The 21,023-nt window shown below is 49.8% G+C and overlaps 1 protein-coding gene across 3 annotated transcripts in view; it reads left to right on the top strand.

The window, feature by feature from the left end:
- The window catches only part of DNAAF9 (dynein axonemal assembly factor 9), a 548,844-nt gene that overhangs the window by 259,861 nt on the left and 267,960 nt on the right, over positions 1-21,023 (top strand). For all 3 annotated transcript variants that reach the window (XM_078678718.1, XM_078678720.1, XM_078678719.1), the window contains exons 16-19: positions 98-143; positions 6,691-6,802; positions 9,484-9,554; positions 19,318-19,368. In XM_078678718.1, coding sequence (XP_078534844.1) covers positions 98-143; positions 6,691-6,802; positions 9,484-9,554; positions 19,318-19,368 — 280 coding nt within the window. The remainder of the gene's footprint in view (positions 1-97; positions 144-6,690; positions 6,803-9,483; positions 9,555-19,317; positions 19,369-21,023) is intronic.

Below are 21,023 nucleotides of genomic sequence, written 5' to 3'. Positions count from 1 at the left end.
CTGTCATGCTTGGTTGACTTATACCAGATTTGCATTAGGATACCAGTATGTAGGAATCTTATTTACCAAACGCACATATTTTAATCTTTTGTTTTAGAACTGTGCCATTGGACCATGAAGACAGCTTGTATTTAGTGAAAACGGTAAGAAAATGCAACATTACATAGATTCCAACTTTCGCTGAGTGAAAAGCGTATCTGAAAGAGACACGTTAGTATTAGATTCCTTACCTTAGAATATCCCCAGGCGTCAGACTGGATCCGGAAACTTTTGCGTAGCAGTACCCTTGCGCGTCGGTAGGCGTCGTATGCGGCTCCGCGTCTGTCGTCGGCGTCGTGGGCGCCGTGATGATGTCGTCGGAGTACTTAGACGCCGCCTCCGCGTGCTGACGTCAGTTCTTCTTTTTTCCGCGCCAGCAAGCGCAGATCTGGAAAAAGCAGTAACCCTAGTCAATTTTTGACTAACTTTTTTGATCACTTTTGCTTGTTTTCGAAGTCTCTCGACTCCGAACGGTGCCGTAGGGATGCCCGGCTTCAAGCACTGTGACGATTGCGATGTCGGTCACGGATCCTCACCGCGTGTGTTTGTCTTGTCTAGGCGTCGACCACGACGACAAGGCCTGCTCTGACTGCCGGGCCCTCTCTTCGAAAACCAGGCAGGAGCGGTCCCGCAGGCGCCTCGAACTCCGGCAGTCGGTCCCGCGCCATGAGAGGTCCCGATCCCATGGGAGGTCGAGGGACAGGTCGCGGGCTCGGAGCCACCACAGCTCCGAGAGTAGGCCGCACTCCTCCGGGTCGAAGTCGTCGTCAGGTAAGAGGCACAAGAAGTCCAAGCGGCGTCATCGCTCTTCGGATTCCCCCCGACGCTCGCGCGATGCGGCCGGGGGTTCGGGTGATACCACCCACGCGGCTCCGTCGGAGTCGGGGCTCCGCGTGCAGCTCCACACCCTCCGGTCCCTGGGCTGAACGCGTCACAGGAGGAGATGGAGCGCTTCCTCATGGCCTTGAGGAAACTCTCTCCTCCGACGGGCTCCGCGGCGCCTCCGGGCCCAGCGGACCCGTCTGGGGCCCCTAGCGGGTCGGCGGCTCCGGCCCCGACGCCGTCGGGTGCTTCGGCCCCGACGCCGCCGACGCCTTCGGGCCCGGCGGCGCAGGTACCCACTATCCCGACGCCGCCGGCACCTTCGGGCCTGGCGCCGAGGGGTTCAGTTGTTCCGGCGCCGCCGACGCCTTCGGGCCCGGCGCCGCAGGACACCGCTGCTCCTCCTTCGGGATCTGGTTCGTCGCCGGTGGACCTTACGACCTCCCCGGCGTCGGACCCTCAGGTGTCGCCTCCGGCGCCGTCCTCGGGTGGCGCCGTCCCTGGTTCCACCTTCGTTCCTGTTCAGCCGTCGGGACGGCCCCGATGGGCGCCGCTCCAGACGTCGTTTGGTGAATTTCACTTTTATGAACAGGCCCCATTAGTTGAGAACCCTGAGTTTCAGGAGATGGGTGATGAAGAGGACTGGGAGGGGTCTGAGGACCTTCTGACCAGGGAGTGTCAGTCTCATGAGGACTGGACAGGAGACCTTGGGGAAGCCAGTGGCCTGGACACTTCTCCAGACACTGGTTTTGTCTCCCCTCCTACCGTGGCTTCGGAGGAGGGGGCAACCTACAGTGTGGTGCTGATGTGGGCTGCCAAGGCCTTGGGCCTTGAGCTCCCCGTCGCGGCCGTGAGGACTAATCTCCTCACTGAGGTCCTTAAACCGCAGTCAAGCTCGGCCGAGCCTCTGCTGCGCTTTAATGAGGCCTTGACCGACGTTCTTCTGGGCACTTGGTCCAAGCCCGCTACGGGTTCGCCCGTAGATAGGAACGTGGCCAGACGCCACCGCCCAGCCCCGGGCGACCCATGTTTCCTGTCCACCAACCCCACCCCGAGAGTCTGGTCATCCAGGCCTCTAATTCCCAGTCCGCATTCCCGTCCGCCCCGCCGGACAGGGAATCCAACAGGTATGAGCAGTATGGTAAGAAGATACTCTCATCCCTTAGTCTGGGTCTGCGGTCTTCCAACACCGCATGCCTCTTGGGCCGCTACACCCACTCTCTGTGGGATACGGTCGCGGATGTGCTGCCAGAGTGCCCATTGGAGGTACGGGCCAAACTCGGTCAAGCCCTTGTGGAGGGCCGGGACGCAGCCAAGTGTTCCATTAGGTGTGGGCTGGATACCACCGACTCGCTAGGCAGAGCGATGGCAACGACGGTGGCGGTCAGACGCCACGCCTGGCTGAGGTCCGCCAACTTTTCGGCAGATGTCCAGAACACAATGATGGACATGCCGTTCGATGGCCGTCGCCTCTTTGGCGACAAAGCAGACCATGCGCTCGAGCGCTTTAAGGACTCCAGGGCTACGGCCAAGTCCTTGGGCCTCTCGGCCCCGCGCCAGCAATCGGCTGCTTATCACTCCTTTCGTGGCCACGGAAGGGGTGCACCCACACGTGCCGCTAGCCACGCTCCGCAGGGCAATACCCAACGCGGTGGCGGCCGTAGTAACCGCCGTCCGGGCGGTAGGAGTCAAAGGCGAGGTCAGTCCGCACCTTCCCCCGCAGCATCCGCCTCAAAACCCTCCTAGTCCGTGCTTTTAGGCCCATGTGACGCCAGTGGGGGGCAGGGTTCGCCATCACCACCTCCACTGGCGCACTGTCACTTCGGACAGGTGGGTGCTGCAGATCGTCCGAAGGGGCTACTCCCTCCCCTTCGAGGCGACTCCTCCAGCCATGCCACCGCAGAACCACCGTGTATCGGGGGATCACTTGCGACTTCTGCAGGAGGAAGTTTCGGCCCTCTTGGCCAAGGGGGCCATCGAGCGCGTTCCTGGGCCAGAAGTAGGGTGTGGTTGTTACTCCCACTACTTTCTGGTACCCAAGAAGGGCAAAGGGGGCCTACGCCCTATTTTGGATCTACGGAACGTCAAGGGCTTCCTCCGAAAGGAGAAGTTCAAGATGCTGACACTGGCTCAGGTCTTAGCTGCCCTGGACCCAGGAGACTGGATGGTAGCGTTGGACTTGCAGGACGCTTATTTCCACATCCCCGTCCTGCCGGCCCACCGGCGCTACCTGCGGTTCACGGTTGGCCACGAGCACTTTCAGTTTACCGTGCTCCCCTTCGGCCTTACCAGCGCCCCACGGGTGTTCACAAAGGTGATGGCGGTGGTCGCAGCTCATCTGCGCAGGTTAGGGGTTTCAGTCTTCCCCTACCTCGACGACTGGCTGTTGAAGGCGGGCTCGCCCCAGACAGTCGTCAGCCACCTCCAGACTACGGCGGATCTCCTGCACCAGCTGGGGTTCTCCATCAATGTGCCAAAGTCACACCTGTGCCCCTCTCAGAAGCTCCTCTTCATCGGAGCGGTTCTTGACTCTGCGCAGTTCCGGGTTTATCCACCAGAACAGCGGGTCCGGGATATTCAGGCTCTGATTCCCACCTTTCAGCCGTTATCCCGGATCTCGGTCAGGTTGACGCTGCAGCTACTGGGGCTGATGGCCTCCTGCATCCTTCTGGTGCATCACGCCAGGTGGCGGATGCGGGCTCTGCAGTGGGACCTGAAGTTTCAGTGGGCCCAGCATCAGGGCAATCTGTCCGACCACGTCCTGATCTCGGAGGGCACTGCGAGACTGCTGCAGTGGTGGCTCACGGACCGCGATTGGGTCAGCGGCAGATCCCTCTCCCTTCCCCAACCGGAGCACGTAGTTGTGACGGACGCTTCCCTCCAGGGCTGGGGAGGCCACATGGGAGAGGTGGAGATCAGAGGCCTCTGGTCTCCGGCGGAGGCCCAGCTCCACATCAACCTGTTGGAGTTACGGGCGATTCGTCTAGCACTGAAGGCATTCCTCCCCTCTGTCCGGGGGAGTGTAGTGCAGGTGTTCACGGACAACACCAACGCCATGTGGTACTGCAACAAACAGGGCGGGGTGGGGTCGTGGACCCTTTGCAAGGAGGCTCTGCGCCTCTGGCAGTGGCTGGAACGCCAGGGCGTGACCCTGGTGGCTCAACACCTGGCAGGTTCTCTGAACGCCAGGGCGGACGAGCTCAGCCGTCGGTGCATGATGGATCACGAATGGCGTCTGAACTCGGACGTGGCGCAAGGCCTCTTTCAGCAATGGGGAGAGCCTTGGTTAGATCTATTCGCCACCGAAGAGAATGCGCAATGTCATCAGTTCTGCGCGTTGGAATTTCCAAGGCGGCACTCGCTCTGAGACGCTTTTCGTCGCGAGTGGAGTTGCGGTCTGTTGTACGCCTTTCCGCCTATACCACTTCTGCCCAGAGTGCTGAAGAAGATCAAGCGCGACTGGGCCCAAGTCATCCTTGTGGCTCCGGACTGGGCGAGAAGGTACTGGTATCCAGAGCTACTCAGTATGTCAGTCGATCCCCCGGTTCGTCTGCCTCTTCAGGAGGACCTTCTGTCGCTGCAGCAGGGTACGGTCCTCCACCCGAACCTGTCCAGTCTCCACCTCCATGCTTGGAGATTGAGCGGCAACAGTTGAGGCCATTTGACTTGCCTCCTGAAGTCTGTAACGTCATTCTGGCAGCCAGGCGTCCCTCCACTAAGTCGGTATACGCCTGCAGGTGGAACAGATTTGTGGCATGGTGCACAGCAAAGGCTGTGGATCCACTCTCTGCCCCTCTTTCTGAGGTTCTTCTCTTCCTTCTTTCTCTTGCCCAGCAGGGCTCTGCTCTGGGCACTATCAAGGGCTACCTTTCAGCCTTTCTCAGGCTACCTGATCAGCCTTCTTTGTTCAAGTCCCCTATTGTTAACAGATTTCTTAAGGGCATCACACACACGTTTCCTCCTGTTCCGTTTGTGATGCCTCAGTGGGACTTGAACCTGGTTCTTACATTTCTGATGTGCGCTCCCTTTGAGCCACTTCACAATTGTCCTCTTCGCCTTCTGACTTTGAAGACTGCCTTCCTGGTTGCCATCACCTCTGCCAGGAGAGTGAGTGAGCTCCAGGCTCTTTCTTGTACTCCACCTTTCCTTTCTGTCCATCCGGACAAAGTGGTGCTACGTACCAAACCTTCTTTCCTGCCCAAGGTTGTCACGGCCTTCCACATCGGGCAGTCTATCACCTTGCCAACCTTCTTTCCGCCACCGCATCCCTCTAAAGAAGAAGAGCGGCTCCACCGTCTGGACCCAAAATGTGCGCTCTCATTTTATTTGAATCGCACACGCCAGTTCCGGGTGGATGACCAACTCTTTGTTGGTTACGTGGGCGCTAAGAAGGGGAAAGCGGTACATAAGAGGACCATCTCCCGGTGGATCATCTTGTGTATCCAGGCATGCTACTCTCTAGCTAAGAAGGAACCCCCTCCTGGATTGCGGGCTCATTCTACCTGAGCCACGGCGACTACCCCTGCCCTGGGCAGGGGTGTGCCCTTACAAGACATCTGTCAGGCAGCTACGTGGGCATCACTGCACACGTTTGCAAGACACTACTACCTGGACAGCCAAGTCCGGAGGGATGGCTTCTTTGGCCGTTCCGTCCTCCAGGACTTTCTGGTGTGATTATTGGTTCGCAGACCCACCACCGGGGTTGGTATTGCTGGGGTATCTATTCTAAGGTAAGGAATCTAATACTAACGTGTCTCTTTCAGATGCACAAGTTACTACTTGTGTAACGATATATCTGTAAGAGACATTAGTTAGTATTAGATTCCTTACCGACTCACCCATCCTCCCCGTTCTGCAAACCAATATCTAGGGTTAGGGTTGTCCCCTTGCAGGGCCCTAGTTTCAATGGCACCAGTGTTGGTTTTTAACATGGCTCTGCGTTTCTGGCGCGGAAAAGCTGTGTCTAAGAACTGACGTTAGCACGCGGATACGGCGTCTAAGTACTCCGACGACGTTATCACGGCGCCCACGACGCCCACGATGGACGCGGAGCCGCAGACGACGCCTACCGATGCGCAAGGGTACTGCTACGCAAAAGTTTCCGGATCCAGTCTGACGCCTGGGGATATTCTAAGGTAAGAACTGGTGCTATGTAAAGCGCTCTGATAACTGATTCGGTTCGGTTCAAGTTCGCGCTATATAAAACTCTCTAAAAAAAAAAAAAATATACTAACTAATGTCTTTTACAGATATATCGTTACACAAGTAGTAACTTGTGCATTTGAACATGGGTTAAAAGAGCACAATACAATATGTGTATTGAGAATGTTGTTTAACAAATACATTTTACACCACGGACCGTTTCTTAAACGTGTTTTGAGTCTAGAAGAAATGTAATCTCTTCAAACATGATTGAGAAATCCACTGTGACAATTAATCCTATTTATTTTACAGTGGTATATATTTTCTATTGCCTGATGGAACTGTAAAATTTGGAGAGGGAGTACATTATAGGTAGTGAGTACATTTTGTGACTGTTTTCAGTCCAGTTTGACAAGTGCTTTGTCATAGTGGGTCTTGTGTACAGTATTGTATATAGTTTCTTTAAGATGTTTTGAATACCTGGATCCCTAAGTGTGTTTTAAATGTCACTGCAAGTTTTGAAGCCCCAGTTAATATTTGGAGTGGTACATAGGCAGTCATGTTCTCTTGACTGTATCTCTGGGACATACATCCATAATGATGGCTTTACTGTTCCACTCTTATGCATGGCATGGTATTATAGGAGCTCAATCTAAACACGCTTTATATGGTATTTTTCTGTTACAGGCTTGCATGGTAGTCAATGACATTCCTGACCTGCAAAAAGGCAGAGGATGCCTGGGATCTGTTGTCTTCTCAGAATCATTTCTAATTTCTCAGATATCTGTTCGAGAACTGGGTTAGTAGTGTTTGTATGTTTATTTTATTCTCTTGCATGTCTATCCATCTAACTTGCATCTATGATTGTTTAATGCGAATACCATGAGAACACCTTTTAAAATGCAACTTCACCGAAGGACCAGAGAGGGCATCACTGGTTATCACTCATGACCTAACAATGACTCCACTCTATAGTGGCATCGGAGATCTTTAGCCAGTGCTCAGGATAGCAAAGTACGTCATGTATGCACTTAGTAACATGTAAAATCTGCAAACAATATCATAACTGTTACAAGGCGTTACTAGGTACAAGCTCCCTTTGTAGGAACTGCAGACAATAGCTCATACATATCAATGCAGTGAGAACTTGTACAAAAGCATCCCACTTGGCACAAGAACCACCATCCAAAAACATTACAATTAAAGAATATGTATGATGTCTGTGCTTGCCAACCAACCGAATCGCGACCAAGCGGACACAGGATCGAACTTTTGGTCTTCGAATGCTTTACGTGCATGGGCATAGTGACTCCCCCTAGCACTGACCACCATTACTGGCTCTCTATTACACCTGACTGGCCATTTACCCGCACTTCTGATTATTACCTTGCCAGGCACATTTTACATGTTCTCTGTTTGACTTCGCTACCCACACCTGTGTGGTACCGATCACACCCATAGCGGCAACCACGCTTTTCCTCTTTGGTGGACACCAGTTGGATTGTTTACAATCATCCTACGTCGTACCGGAAGTACTTCCTCCAACGACAGTTGTGTTTTGTTCACCCAAACATTTGCTTTGCACTGGTCCGGGACGAGTTGTACTCTATAATGATCGTCATTCTTCTTGTCATACCATTCGACTCATCTACTTAGCCTTGAGAAAGTCGTGGGTACGGACTGTGTACCGACGAAACACGTGTTGGCTGTTTCCTTTGATGTTTTTTGAATAAATGGAATAACAGATACAAAAGGACTTTGGCTTTACTATCCTGTCTTAAAAAGAAAACTTGTTGAAGATATGTGTGATGCTATTGTCACCGTTTTGGGTAGTGTTGGCATGTTGGATGAGGGAGATGATAAGGAGGTCTTAGAATGAATTAATGATGTCCTTTCTGTGCCTGGGAGGCCTGTAGATGAGTGGAAAGGCGGTGATCTCACTTGCAAAGAGTTCGAAAAGACATGTCAGCGGCTCCATGGAACTTGCCTAGGATGGACCAGGAGGATTTATGGATGACAGAGAAGCCTCCTCTCTTCTTATGTGTTCAGTCCACATGATGGATGCTGTAGCCTGCAGGAAGAAGAACAGAGAAGCCTCCTCTCTTCTTATGTGCTCAGTCCACATGATGGATGCTGTAGCCTGCAGGAAGAAGAACAGAGAAGCCTCCTCTCTTCTTATGTGCTCAGTCCACATGATGGATGCTGTAGCCTGCAGGAAGAAGAACAGAGAAGCCTCCTCTCTTCTTATGTGCTCAGTCCACATGATGGATGCTGTAGCCTGCAGGAAGAAGAACAGAGAAGCCTCCTCTCTTCTTATGTGCTCAGTCCACATGATGGATGCTGTAGCCTGCAGGAAGAAGAACAGAGAAGCCTCCTCTCTTCTTATGTGCTCAGTCCACATGATGGATGCTGTAGCCTGCAGGAAGAAGAATGTCAAAGATGTGTGAGGATGGGGTGGCCAACCATGTGTCTGTGGTGAAGCGAATATCAAGTGTGTGATATTTTATGAGGCTGCAATGTCTAGTCCTTGCAGTACTGCAGAGCAAGCATTAATGAGCAGGAGTTGGGATGTGTGTTCTGCAGTTTGAGGGTGGGTGTTAGTTAATTGGATGTGTACGAGGCTGAGTGTATGTAATTGTATGGATTGTCTAAATGTGATTGTGGGGATCGGCAGTATAGGGTGCGGGGTGTGGCACATGATCATTTCTTACCATGTAAGTTTCATTGGAACAGGGGTTCAATGCCCTTCCTGGCCCTAGCAGGCCCACACAGGGATTACCCTTGTATGTGTCCACCCTTTGCTGGGAATGCCATGGGACTCCCTGAATAGCTGATTGACTCAAGGCAAAGGCAGGAAGTGATGTAATGTGCAGATGGAGGATGGGAAACCCAGTGGTTTTACTTCTGTGAAGATGGATGAGAGGAAATGAAGTCTTTTTACTGGCTCCTTCTTTTAAAGACTATTTTCACTAGAAACCAATGTCACATATTTATATATAATGTTATATAGAATTGTTTAGTCACATATAATGCTGTTCTGTATATTGTATAGAGCAAGAACTATTTTGTTTAGTTAGGTTAGTAATCTCTCTAGCATATCATTTGCTTTTATAGGAGTACTCATTTTAAGTTTGTCTGAAGGTATTTTCATATAATTATGAAACATGATAAAGTGTATATTTATCTCGTATATTTTAACACATCTCGTTGTAAAGGAATACATTGTTTGCAATTTAAAAAAAATGAATTGGTAGGGCTTTATTCTGTGTATCTTAAATGGGTTACAGTTTTACAGATTTACTTTCGTAAGGAAACCTTCCTTTATCGCAGCTCCGCAAATAAAGTATGGAAGGCATTGCTTAGAACATGTTTCCTTTTTGCCTTTTAGTGGAAACTCTTTAATACTACATGTACACTTGTTAAAATACCCTTCTTCATTTGTACAGTAACTATTTAAATCTTTTTGTTGTCTTCCTGCAGATGGCAGTGTTAGCTCAGAAAGCAACTACATCATATTGACAGCAGCTGTCCCCCGATTTGTTTCTTGGCTGGTTAGTATCATTGCTCAATTGAATCTACAAGAGATTTATTTGTCTTTCTCTTCTTTTATAACCAAAGCAACCACCGACGCACCCATCCAGACAAATACAAGCATGGGAAAACAAACACATGTTTTATTTCTCCCATTTTCTTCTCTCTTGGTCCATCTTTTTCTCGTCTCTTTCACCTTCTCAGTTTTCCCCTAGCTTTTTTTAATCTCTCTGTCTTGCTCCATTTCTCCATAATAGACTTTAGATGGCTTTGTGGTCCTCTGTATGAAGGTTTTGTCAATATGCATTCAGTAAAGTATGAGACCATTAAAGAAGCATTGCACTATATTGAGGATAACCCATTATAGCTGAGATGTAACAAATACATCTCCGATTCTTCTTGCCTATGCACTGTAGTGATTCATTCTCTGGCTAGGGTCTTGGTTAAGGACCCGAACTATCATCTAGTCCGGTCTTGTATTTTTCAAATTTCCTGAGCTGAACATTTACCTCAAGATAGCACTGCCTTGGTGCTTTGAACGAGACGTGAGGAAGGGTATCGAATGGCCCGTGGGTGATAACGGCTAGTTAGAGTGAAACAAATGTTTGATATAACCTTACTCTCTAAAGTGGTAGCTTGGTCGAGCAGTAAGGCAGTGTCAGAGGACAGTGTAAAGCATTTGTTGTAAACACTCAGTCAGCAAATGGTCTCACACACTCAAGAACTGAACTCTAGGCCAATTGTTTTGTATCACAAGATATAGTTGTTTTATTTTAGAACCAACAAGGTATTAAAATATACTTTCTCGGAATGAGTTGCTGTAGTTGAATACTTTTCAAATAGGCATTAGACTTTTTGATCACAATAGTTATAGTTGTTGCAATAGGCAATACAATTTCAAACAAAATGCAACATTTAGCTCATAGGGATTTTCTAGTTAAATGCAATTAGTTACTTTGTAAATTACTTTCCTAACCACAGGACTGGATCCTAGATTACCAGGGCTGACCTGTGGCCAGAGATGCCAATTGGGTTTTAGTTTCAACGCAGTTTTTAGGGAAGGAACACAAGCCCTGGACACCTGATTGGCAGGAGCCCATTGCACACTCAGTCAAAGCACATCAGCAATTCAGCAAACAGTGGGGGCATACCATGCAAGAAAGATGGCACTTTCTCACAAGCACCACGGAGGTTGCCTCGTCGGTTTAGGTCTCAGTCGAGAGGAAGGTCCGAGCACTGCTCCGGTGAGTCGTAGTCCTCTTTGTCGAAATTGTCGGAGTCAGGTAAGAAGCACCACAAAATGCACATCGCTCCAACCATCTAGCGACTTGGCGGAGGAACCTTGGCTCCATGTTTCCCTCCCTTTCTGGGTCCGTGAGCGACCCACCCCCCGCACCCCCATTTGAAGGAATTTTATGACGCTATGTCTGCCATATTTAGGCAGCCTCACCTTGCTGTTGTGCTTTTAGGCCCCGTAGGCTCAAAAGTTGGAGAGGTCTCCATTGTTCGCATGCCAGTGGCTCTGGCCACGGCCTCCAATTTAACCCGTTCCTGTGTCCAGAGTGACGCCGGTTGCACCGCCACAGCGACCTTCCCCGGCGTCGTGTCCGGGGCAAGGCTTTCGCCGTCGGATGGCGACCACCGGCATCGCCTCTCCCATCCTCATTTCCGATGACACGGAGCCGGTCGGGCGTCCTGCCAAGACAAGCTCCGACCTAGCCGTACGGCTCCATGCCATTCACCCTGCTGTATTATGAAGGGTCAGGGATGGAGGAAGAGGATTGGGAGGGGAGCAGGATCCCTTAGAAATCCTGCACCAACAAGATGTGGACTGGTATGAGGAACTGGGTGATGCCAGTGGTTTGGACACCTCCCCAGACTCTGTCATGCTTTCCCCTCCTACCCTGGCCTGCTTTGCAGTGGTGGTGCCTAGGTCCTTGACCTGCAGCTTCCTACAGTGGTGGTCAAGACTAACGTCTCGATGGTCCTGCAGCCTGGGGTCTCCAGCTCGGTACCCCTACTGCCTTTCAACGAGGCCTTAACAGACATCCTTCTGGGAACCTGGTCCAAACCCAGCAGAGAGGCCCGCCACCATTGTCCTCCAACCGGCGACCCACTTTCTTCCTTACAACCCACCCCACCCCACCCCACCCCTCAGAGCTCGGTGGGCCAGGCTTTCACACCCCACCCCTCAGAGCTTGGTGGGCCAGGCTTTCACTTCCTGGGGCACGTTCCCTTCTGCACCCCCAGACATGGAATCCAATAGAGTGGAGAACTTCGGAAAGAAGCATTTTTCTTCTGCCTGTCTGGCATTGCGGTCAGTGAACACTGCGTGCCTTTTGGGCCGTTGCTCCCATTCGATATGGGATACGGTTGCACAGGTGCTGTCCAGAGTCTCGGGGGGGGGGGCGGGCTCTAATCTCTCAGGCCCTATCAGACGGTAGGGACGCAGCTAAGTTCACCATCAGATGTGGCTTGGACACGACGTACTTGCTGGGTAGAGCGATTTCCATGATGGTGGCCATTCGTCACCACGCTTGGTTGAGAACATCTGGTTTTTCGTGTGGGATGTCCAGGCTAACCTCATGGACATGCCATTTGATGGCTCCCGTCTCTTCGGATGCTGTCCTTGAGCGCTTTAGAGAATCTTGGGCCACAGCCAAGTCTTTGGGCCTCACCCCACCCCAGGGCTTCATCTGCTTTTCACTCCTTTCGTGGCTACGGAAGGGGCTATCAGCTGCGCCAACCCTATGCCGACCAGAGGGATCCACAAATTCAGCAACCTCTGCGGGACCGTGGACGTGGTTCACCCCGGCCCTGTGGGTCGGGGAACCAGAAGTCGCGCCAAGCCACGATCCCCTAAACCTTCCTAGTCCGGTACCCATGACCATTCTCGGCCAGTTGGTGGCAGAATACACAATAATCTTCACCACTGGTGAGAAATTACATCGGACAGGTGGGTGTTGCAAATAGTCCGAAGGAGCTATTTCCTCCCCTTCAAGACTTCTCCATCTATGCCTCCAGTGTAGGACCGGCTGACTGAGGATCACCGTGCGTTGCTCTGCGAGAAAGTCAAGACTCTTTTGGCCAAGGGAGTTATAGAGAGGGTTCTCGGGCCGAAGTAGGCAGTGGTTGCTATTCCCGCTACTTTCTGGTCCCCAAGGACGGAGGTCATCGTCCTATTCTAGAGCCTAGAGTCCTCTATTACTTCCTCAAAAAGTAGAAATTCAAGGTGCTCACCCTTGCTCAAGTCCTGTCTGCCCTGGACCCCGGAGACTGGATGGTAGCGCTGGACTTGGTCGCTATCTGCGGATTCACGGTGGGTCACAAGCACTTTCAATTTGCGGTGCTTCCCTTTTGACTCACCAGCGTCCCTCTGGTGTTCACAAAGGTGATGGAGTTGGTTGCAGCCCATCTGCGGAGATCAGGAGTGCCAGTCTTCCCCTATCTCGACTGGTTGTTGAAGGCAGGCTTGCCCCAAGCAGCTGTCTCCCACCTCAAGGCTATGGCGAACCTACTGCATTCCCTGGGGTTCACTATCAATGTGCCTAAGTCACACCTGACTCCCTCTCAGACGCTCCCTTTCATTGAAGCGGTTCTGAACACGGCGCAGTTTCGGGCCTATCCTCCCGAACCGCGAGTCCAGGATATTTGGGCTATTATACCGATGTTTCAGCCTCTATCCTGGATTTCGGTGAGAATGACTCAGAGGCTGTTGGGCCTCATGGCTTCCTGCATCCTGCTAGTGACCCACGCACGGTGGCACATGTGGGCTCTGAAGTGGGACCTGAAGTTCCAATGGGCGCAGCATCGAGAAAATCCCACTAACCTGGTTTAGCTTTCAGAGGTCACTACGAGAGACCTGCAGTGGTAGCTAACAGACTGTGATTGGTTTAAGGGCAGACTCCTATCCCTTCCCCACCCATATCTATAACTGATGCTTCCCTTCTGGGATGGGGTGGCCATCTGGGGGAGGTAGAGATCAGAGTACTCTGGTCTTTGGCAGAAGCCAAGCTCCATATCAATCTCATGGAGCTTCAGGCGATGTGACTGGCACTGAAAGCCTTTTTGCCGTCGATAAAGGGAAGGCTCGTACAGGTGTTCACGGACAACACTACCGCCATGTGGTACTGCAACAAACAGGGCAGAGTGGGGTAGTGGAGTCTTTGTCAAGAGGCCCTGCGTCTCTGGACTTGGCTGGAACAACTGGGCATTTCCATGGTGGTACAACACGTGGCCGGTTCTCTTAACTCCAGGGCGTACCAGCTCAGCCAAAGGTGCCTTGTGGATCACGAATGGCGTCTCCATCCGGAGGTGGCACAAGATCTTTCAGCAGTGTGGAGAGCCTTGGTTAGATCTGTCCGCCTCCAAAGATAATGCGCAATGTCAGCAGTTTTGCGCATTGGAGTTTCCAAGGCAGCATTCGTTCAGCTACACTTTTCGTTGAGAGTGGAGCGCTGGCCTCCTATATACCTTTCCACCCATACCACTCCTGCCCAGAGTGCTCAAGAAGATCTGGAGCGACAAGGCAAAAGTTATTTTTGTGGTTCCAGACTGGACACAGTGAGTTTGGTATCCAGAGCTTCTAGACATTAGCATCGATCCTCTGGTCAGGCTTCCCCTTCGGGAGTATCTTCTGTCACAGTAGTAGGGGAGGATTCTCCACCCGAACCTGTCCAGTCTCTGCCTTCTTGCATGGAGATTGAGCGGCGACAATAGACAGCTTTTGACCTCCCTCCCTCCCGAAGTCTGTTTGGTTATCTTGGTAGCCAGGCGTCCCTCCACAAATTCACTACACGCCTGCCGATGGAACACATTTTGTAAATATTATACAGACCGGTCTATTGACCCTTTATCTGCTCCCTTATCTGAAGCCCTTCTGTTTCTACTTTTTTTGGCCCAGCAGGGCTTTGCTCTGGGCACACTGAAGGGCTAACCATCAGCCCTTTCTTCTTTTCTTCGGCTACCTGATCAGCCATCTTATTTCAAATCTCCTCAAGTGCTGAGATTCTTGAAGTGGTTAACCCATTTGTTTCATCCTTCACCTTTTATCATGCCACAGTGGGACCTTAATTTGGTTCTCACCTTTCTGATGTGTGCACCTTTTGAGCTTCTTAACTGCCCTGTGCAGTTGCTCACCATCAAGACCGCTTTTTTTGGTGGCAATAACCTATGCCAGGAGGGTTAGTGAACTGCAGGCACAGTCTTCACAGCCTCCTTACCCGACGATCTTTCGTACAAAGTAGTACTCCGGACAAGGGCATCCTTTCTGCCTAAGGTGAAACACCATCTGGGACAGTCTGTCACCCTTCCCACCTTTTATACTCCCCCGCATCCTTCCAAGGAAGAGGAACGCCTCTATCGTCTGGACCCAAAAAAGAGCATTATTGTTCTACCTTGCTCGAACCAAAGAGTTCCTGGTGGATGACCAACTCTTAATAGGATTCATGGGAGCAAACAAAGGTCATGCTGTCCACAAGAGAACTATATCCCAATGGGTTATCCTCTGTATAGAAATCTGTTACACCTTAGCGAAGAAGGATCCCCCTGAAGGGCTTAGGGCCCATTCCACCAGGGCCAAAGCGTTCACCACGGCTCTCTAGTGTGGTGTTCCCATGTGCAATATCTGCCAAGCGTCCACTTGGACATCTCTACACACGTTCTCCAGACACTACTGCTTGGATTCTCAGGTTCGCAGAGAAGACCTGTTTGGTCACTCTGTTTTACAGGATTTTCTATTCTAAGCCATTCCGCAGTCCCTGGTATTGCTTGGGTATCTGTTAAAAGGTAAGGAATCTTCGGCTAGATGTCCATCTATCAATTGGACAAGTTACTTACCTTCGGTAACGCCTTATCTGGTAGGGACATGATCTAGCCGCAGATTTCTTACCGACCTACCCATCCTCCCCACACTGCTAAATTGGCTTTAGGTGTCAGGGATGTTCCTCTTCAAGGCCCCAGCGGTTAATTTTTCAACACACCATGGTCAGTCACTTCATGGCTACGCGCTGCTGGCGTGGAAAGTCGTGAAAAGTACTGACGTCAGCACGCCAGAGTGGCTGTTATATTGACGACACCGAGTCGACTGACGCCACCTTCTGGTGTGCAATGGTCCTGCCTACTTGGCACCCTGGCGGTCAACTATGCCTCGGCTCTAGTCCTCGGGGACTTTAATTATTGGCCTTCGGACCCCAAGGAGTGTGTGTCATCCAAGGAATTCTCTGAAACCCTTCTCTCTCTTAATTTTATTTCTTGTGTTCACACCCCTACTCATATTCATGGGCACATCCTTGACCAGGTCTGGTCTCTCAACTGTATCCTCTCCACGCTGGCCGTTGTCCCCTGCACTTGGTCCGATCATTCTATAATTTCGTTTTCCCTTAGCCTCTCATCGGTCAAGACCCCTATTCACATCAAAAACTCATGGGCTCGTAACTGGGGTAAGGCCAACCTGTCTGATCTCTCGACCGCACTCCGGGCCTCCCTTCCCCCTCTATCGGGGCTAGATTCCGCAGCCCAAGCCAAGGCCATCGATTTATGGCTCACGGAAGGAAGCGATCGTTTAGGTCCCCTCCGGCGTACCTCGATTAGGCGCCCTAAAGACGCCAATCGGTGGTTCAACACCGAGCTGAAGGAATTGAAGCTTACGGTTCGAAGGGCTGAACGCAAATGGAGACTGGATTACTCTCCGAATACCAGGACCCGCTACGTTCACCTCCTGGGGACCTATAAGCAAAAAATTACTGAGGCCAAGAAAGCATATTTCTCGGCGAAAATCTTAGCTGCCGAGAATCAACCAAAGGAGATCTTTGCCATCACCCATGATTTGGCGTTCTCTGACCGGACCACACTTAAGCCCCCCCCCTCCCAGAAACTCTGCGATTCACTGAATCTCTATTTTGTCGAAAAAATCACGACAATTAAATCTAACATCCCCCCCCCCCCTCCCCCCTTCTTTTGTTGACCCCCTCCCTCACCTTGTCCCAGCTTCTTTTAATTCCTTTCCTCCTCTTTCTGAAGAACTTTTTTTGTCCCTCCTCCCTAAAATTAAGTCCGGCTCCCCATCTGACATATGTCCGGCTCATATCCTACGGCAGATTTATACTGTCTGCTCGTTGCCCCCTCTGGGTTTCTTAAACGATTCACTGGCCCGAGGGGTTGTCACTCCATCGTTAAAAGCCGCTTCCATCGTCCCTATCCTGAAGAAGCCGGGAGCCGACCCCTCTGTGATGGCTAACTATCGCCCCATCTCCCTTCTCCCTTTTCTGGCGAAGGTGCTGGAGCGGCACGTTACATCTGCACTCAGCTCCTTTACCGAGGAGAACGGGAGGTTGGCCCCATGCCAGGCGGGATTTCGTCCAAAGCACTCGACAGAGTCAGTGGTGGTGTCAGTATTAGACACCCTCAGAGAGGGTATGGATGCCGGTAGACCTCAGGCGCTGGTCCTTCTCGACCTGTCCGCCGCTTTTGACACGGTGGATCATTCCATCTTGCTTTCCCGTGTCAAGGCGGCGGGCATAGGAGGATCAGCCCTTATCTGGCTTTCGTCCTTTTTGAGGGACCGGACCCAGGCGGTTCATCTTGGGGAGTTTTCAGCTACCCCCTGCCAGGTCCAGTGCGGTGTTCCCCAGGGCTCTTCTCTCTCTCCTTTACTCTTTAATCTGTATATCGCCCCGCTCATCTTTGCCCTACAGCAACTGGAGGTCTCGGTATATAACTATGCCGATGACCTCCAGCTCATCTTTAATCTTTCTTCTACTCCTGACTCTATCTCCAATTTCCAATCTACGCTATCTTTCATCAGGGACTGGATGAACTCCAACCACCTGAAGCTCAATCCCGATAAAACGGAACTTGTGGTGACGGGTGGTTGCTCCAGTCCCTGGAATTCTCTCTTCTGGCCCCCCTCTTTTGGTTCTCCTCCTACTCCTGTTCCCTCTGTTAAGACTCTTGGTATTAAGCTAAACAATCAACTTACTATGCACTCCCAGATTGGCTCTGTGGTTTCTTCTTGCTTTCTTACTCCCCGCACTATCCGTTCTATCTCCCATTTCTTTTCCTTTCCTGCACTCAAGCTAATTATGTCCGCACTGGTCCTGTCCCGCCTGGACTACGGGAACATTCTGTACAATGGCATCCCTCAGTACAGCCTTCGCAAATTGCAACTAGTGCAAAACCAGGCTGCCCGCCTTGCCTTTGGTCTTCCTAAATTCCACCACACCTCCCCCCTCCTGAAAACTCTTCACTGGCTCCCGGTGCGGGAACGCGCCCTGTTTAAACTGGGCTGCATGGTGTTTCAGGCCAAGACTGGCCTGGCCCCCCTATTCATATCTTCAGCCATCAAGGCTTACGTCCCTGGCAGAGACCTCCGCTCTTCGGCACAACTCCTTCTAGCTGTGCCCCGTTACCGGAAAAAAAAACAGGGTGGATCAAAATTTTCCATTCTTGCCCCCATATTCTGGAACTCTCTCCCTTTGTATCTTAGGTCCCTCACTGATTACTCCGTCTTCCGCAAAGCTTTGAAGACCTTTTTATTTCCTCAGGCTCTTCTCTAGTATATTCCCTATTTTCCTGTTGCCGTCTTAGTTACTGTTCTCGCTCAGTTGGTCGCCTTCTACTTTAGCGCCAAGAAACCGCCCAGGTGTATGTTGCGCTCAATAAATATTTTAAACTTAAACTTAAACTTAAGAAAAATATTCCAGATCCAGCCTGACGCCTGGAAGTTCAAAGGTAAGGAATCTACGGCTAGATCATGTCTCTACCAGATAAGCCGTTATTAAAGGTAAGTAACTTGTCATACAGAGCTACATTTATTAAATGCATCTAAACACAACACCCAAAGGAGATAATTGTATAAAACAAAAGTCAGAAAATAGCAAGATATTAGATAGTATTATAAAACATGCAGCAAAAAAAAACAGAGGTATTGGTTCAGACAAGAAGATGAGCACATTGTCACTTACACCGTGGTCATGTAACCGAAAGAATGTATCACTTGTCAGTCACTGCATTGTAATGCATTGCTCCACCTGTTGTTGTACTCCTGTATACCTCTTGTCTTCCACCAGTGGCTCATTCAGTTCCAATGCATACAAGAGATGCAGTGATTCTTGGTGTAGTAGGGGGAAGGAAGAACACTGCTGTGTGAGAGTTGTGATAGTCATGCGAAGTTTATATTCGCGCAATGGCGTGAGTTGATTACAGTGGGCTACAGTGAATTCTCTGACTAAAGAACCTTTTCCCTTTCGCTTCTTACCAATTAATAGCCAAGTAACAGCTATGCTCAAACTGAGGTCACCCAATTCAGTCTTTTCTCCTGGTCTGGAGACGTAACTTAGTAAATCTCTGCTGGTCTCAGCACCACAAACTACATATAAATCGGTAGTAGAGATATTAGCCATTCCTAGCTCATAGACTGTATTTTGTCTGCCAGAGTCTGTGTCTCTGGAACAGTAGAAGTATCCAGCTGGTGCTGTAAAATATACAGAGCTGTGTGTTACATTTGAATCCTGGTGTGGAAAGAATCCAATCTCAATAGACGTTTGCTAAGATAAAGAGTGTTTTAGTTAAATCACTTGAAAATAATGAGTCCTTGTTGTAAAGGCACCTGCAATGTCTGGTGAGTTAGGCTAGGTCAGTGAATTTTCCAATATATTGTTTATTAATCAGAGGTAAAATGATCAATAAGAATATCTATGTTAAATCGAATTGTGATATAACCTTAATTTTATGAGCAATGCATATGAAATACATTTATATATATATATTTTTCTATATATACAGGTCGATGACAATGAAGTGAAACTTTCAGAAAAAGCATTGCAAACAGTGAAGGTAAGAACCGTGTCGGTGATATTGGCAAAGCCTATATACAGAATAAAATACTTTTTCTTCTCAGCGAATGTACTGAAAAACTTTTGGGATAAAAAAATAGGGATTTAATAACGGTGATAAATTCACTTCATCATCTTTGTATTTAGTGTGGATCAAGGATTGGTAAGCTAATCAGATGGCACCAAGGGGGTACTGCTCTGTTGTATGTTGGTGTTAGGAAACTACCTGTTGGTCCAAGTGAAGGTGACTATAGATGATGCTAAACCCAACCCTTCCTGCCAACTCTCACTATTGCTGTGCTGTTGATTACAAGTGGAGGGCATGGAAGAAAAGAAGGCGACAAAACATGGGATTCTGCATTAAATATCTGGATGGGAGCTAGGCGGGTAGATGATTGTCAGGAAGGTGACCTGATGGTAGCCCCTAAGTGTTCTGGTAGACCTCAGAAATGTTAGATGGATTGAGTCCTGTGTAGGACAGAGCGCAAACATGAGCAGTGAAGGAGTGTATCATAATCAATAGCTTTGATACAAGAACTCCACAACTTTCATAGTCACTTGGCAACAGGAACATACGCCAGGTCCGCAGCTACTAGAAGGCTTTTAGGAGTGCCAGGAATCTGTAAAGGAACTGAAACAAAAAAGAAAAGAAAAAACATGTGGAGAACGAGAGGGCGGTGAATGGCTGTATAGCGTGTTGTTGCCAGGTGCGTTCTTTAGCTAGAAAACTGTCTCTTGCATTGATAGACCAGTACATCACCAACCTTTAGAAAGACTGTTGGACACTTTTTTGTCCTCCGTACTTTGCAGTCCTTCCTTCCTCAAACCGTGGGATCCTACATGTGCTAAGACCTCTTAAAGGGGCAACCAGCACTAGTCTGTAGTACCATAATCCCGGCAACCAGATTATCATAAGGCAACATGACGTGCAACCTGCCAGAGGCCTGACTGTGGGTTGTTTTCAGTGTAGAAAGTCATGTGTTGTTTGCAACTCCTTAAGTTCCCAGGCAGTGTTATCATTTGAATTGTACCTCTGCTGCAGTAGATGCCATGCTAAACAGTACTTTGTAGTATTTTTCTTTTTTGTTCAGTGTGTGGCAACCTTGCTGCACTGTCCCACTTATACACGTTGAAAAATAATTCCAGTCCAATCCTAACTCTGACACTGTTTATTGTTGTCACATTCCACGTCAGTTAGGTGTTTGTCTTTCTTTATCCTTATGATAGATAGGTTTGCTCAAACAATCTTATTGCTACCACGTTTTCCATTCTCGTATGTTCTTAACTATGATTATTTCTGAGATGGGCATCATCCTTGCACTGAGTGTTTCTGAATGTTTTCAATAGTTTTTCTTCATTGAATTCAAAAGTTCCGAAGAATTTAGGGCCAGATGCATCAAGCATTTTTCTCCTCGCAAACGGGCCGATTCTCAGAATCGGCCCGTTTGTGATCTCAAAAAATGATTTTCCGAAGCATCAAATCCAGTTTTGCGAACTGGTAACCTGTTATCGAATCGCAAAATGGGTTAGCAATTCGCTATTTGGAAGGGGCGTGTTTAGGGCGTCCCTTCCAAATAACGAATCCTAATGGTATGCATAAATGTTTTGTGAACGTGGTCGCAAACCATTCTCATTTTTCCACCTACTTCAAGTAGG

Source organism: Lissotriton helveticus, chromosome 2_2 (assembly GCF_964261635.1).
Source record: "Lissotriton helveticus chromosome 2_2, aLisHel1.1, whole genome shotgun sequence".
In the NCBI taxonomy this organism is placed as follows: Eukaryota; Metazoa; Chordata; class Amphibia; order Caudata; family Salamandridae; genus Lissotriton; species Lissotriton helveticus.
Note: the sequence above shows the minus strand (reverse complement) of the source record. Positions and strands in the feature narration are given on the sequence as shown.